This window comes from Pelophylax lessonae (genome assembly GCF_965119305.1).
Source record: "Pelophylax lessonae genome assembly, chromosome: 1".
Lineage (NCBI taxonomy): Eukaryota > Metazoa > Chordata > Amphibia > Anura > Ranidae > Pelophylax > Pelophylax lessonae.
Window position 1 is genome coordinate 10,863,521 of NC_138768.1, and position 2,752 is coordinate 10,866,272.

General features: G+C 41.6%; 1 protein-coding gene across 1 annotated transcript; it reads right to left on the bottom strand.

Moving 5' to 3' along the window:
• Window positions 1–713: 713 nt before the first annotated feature.
• On the bottom strand, window positions 714–1,903 carry LOC309552879 (uncharacterized protein; the record flags this gene model as incomplete). Its single annotated transcript, XM_082253790.1, has 1 exon — window positions 714–1,903. Exon 1 carries the CDS (start codon window positions 1,839–1,841, stop codon window positions 714–716), a length of 1,128 nt encoding a protein of 375 aa, XP_082109916.1. The 5' UTR covers window positions 1,842–1,903.
• Between the last annotated feature and the right edge of the window lie 849 nt (window positions 1,904–2,752).

The window sequence follows — 2,752 nt, forward strand, 5'->3', positions numbered from 1 at the left end:
TACGCTATAGCAAGACTGAGCACTAAGACAAGACACGAGGTAATTATACTCATTCCAAAATTATATTTATTGAAAGGATTAGACTCTCTTTTCCCCCCCTACTCTCTATTTCTCACTTTTTACATTTTATTTGCTGTTTTGCTATTTTATTTTGCACCGCCCCACCCCCATTGTGCAGTTTCATTTCATTTTCTTTGTGGTCGCAGGCACAGGAAATTAAAATAAATCTCTACAGCAGAGACACTGACAGTAGATAAAACCTAACAGAAGTCCAAACCCTTCCCTACACTATCCAAACATTTAGAAAAAAAAAAAACACTGTCAGTTTTGTATAGTCATCAGAACAAAAGATGGGGGCAAATCTTCCAATTGGGGCACCTGTTTAGATTAGATCTTATAAGGGACTTCCCCTCATTTTGTAGAGATTTATTCTCACTTCTTGTTGTGTCTCCAGGACAGGAAGTGAATGAAAATCTCTCCAAATGACTCAGACAGCAAAAACAAAAAATAAGTATTTATTTTCTATGACCATCAGCTCCATCTAGTGGTCATAATGCAGTAACTTTCTGATTCATGCTAGATTCATGCTATTCTTTAAAGACCATTCGACCTGGAGAGAAAATAGCCTTGTAAAATTCAATTTTTTCGGCATTGGTCTGACAGGGTTTTCTCTAATCTATCAAATACTAAAAAGAAAGGTCTATACATACATTTTAATATGTTCTCTTTCTTTTTCCTACAATAAAATCTCTTTTCATTTGTCGGATAATGTCCTCAGCATCTTTAATCTCCAGGCGTTTACTTTCTTCTAACAAAGGTTTCTTATCTAGGCTGCATGCCGTCAGGTTCTTTAAAAGTTGCCCTTTTGGGACTTCCAAGCAAAGGTCGTTAGGGAGATGGAATGCAAAAACGAGATGATTCCAAATACTCCATACTTCATAATCTTCTTCTTTGATATGACGGCAATAACCATTATCAATGAAATAATCACAGGGTATGGGGCAATCCCTCCAGGCAATACCTTTTTTAGAAATCTTCACTCTCAAAACACTGGAAGTGGATTCGGGTCTCCAGTACAATATTCCGTCCTTTCTGTAGACAAAGGGAAGGGGTTCAGAAGGGTTCACAAGGCGTTCAGAGCAACCCCGTACTGTGGGCACCATTGGGAAGTTCTTGAACTGGTCACTGCAATTAGGGCTGTGCACTAAGATATAATGAGCCATCTCCTGCTTATACATATCTGTACCCAGAATCCTCAGCTGTGGTTCTTCACCCCCACAGTGCTGAGCCTGATACAGATCCAGAAGCGAAAAAAAAGGAAAGGAAAACTTAAAGTTACCATAACGGGAGACAGATGTATTAAAAGCGGGAGAATTGGCAAATTGTGCTTTAATTCTTCCTTCATGTCTCATGGCCATCTCTGGTGAGAGCACTCTACTTACGACTCCATACGACTTTTCACGTGCTGCCTCAACATCTTCAGAAGCAATACCTGCACTCCAGAATGAGAGGTCTCTAAATCCAGGTCTTGAGGTGTGCTTTAGTATCTTGAAGCCCCCTTGGTTATAAATTCCCTCCATAGAGGATGTGTCGGTGACGTGCTGTAGGTAAGAGACTGGAAACTCCTGTTGGATTAGTTGGAAATCATGAAATCCCATATTTTCAAGGGTTTCCAACATTTTATTCCCACTGACATTAAGTTGTGTGAAATTTCTTTCCAAGATGGTGTAAGCACCTTCTGAAGACAAAAGTTCTCCCTGTACATAATGCACTTGACTTCCTCTTGAGCTGGTAAAGCTTTGCAACTTCATGAGGTCTCCTGAAGGACATGACTCCGCCATAGTTGATGCTTCTCCGGTGAGGACTCTGATCCTCTTCTCTCTTCAGTCTGACCAGGTATCGGAGTTAGGTGTAGCATGCTAGATATATAAAGACAGAATTATTACACCAACAACTTGATTACAAAAACACAAGACAAAGTAAAGTACAGCCCGGAGCAAAATAACAAAAATAGGCGCAGGGCTAGCATGACTGGGCCAGCAGTGTAATTGGCCTAGTAGGGGTTAATAAAGAAAGGCACTTCGTGGGGTTTCTCTCCTATTGGCTACTGTTAGTTGTGGGGAGGGGCCATAGAGGGGGGAGTTAGCCGTCCTGCAGCTTCCCGGGCATCAGTTCAGCGTGGGTGGAGGAGCGTTCCCGCCCGCCCGCCCCTACATTGGAATGTCTGTGTAATGTGATTGTTTGCAGATTTGACGGTTGGGGTCTTTGGAGGTGTTTCTGGTAAAACCTGCTGTTCTTATCAGCTGAGGGACCCATCTAAGGTATGGAGTCACCTGGGGAATGCCAGTTAATAGATGGGTTAACTGGTAGATTAAATTGGGAGGTTTCTGCTGTGTGTTGAGGTCGTCCCCGAGCCGGTGGTGCGGCTGAGGACAGTTAAGAGTTACACAGATACAAAATGGTACTTGATATTTGGGGCCTCCAAAGATCGGCAACCTTATGTGATCTTTTATTATATTATTTTGGTTCCTGTTCTAAGGAATGTGTTATATATATATTTGTTACTGGTTAATAAATGGCCACTTCGGCCAATTTTACTCCAATAACGATGTCTGTGTATTTATTGCAGGAAGTTTAGGTAAGGGGTTGGGATTTTTGGGATAACGGTTATGGTAAGTGTGCCTTAGTCATGCAATTTAAGAGGGTCACCTACCAACATTCTAGTTTAACCACTTGACCTCCAGAAGGTTTT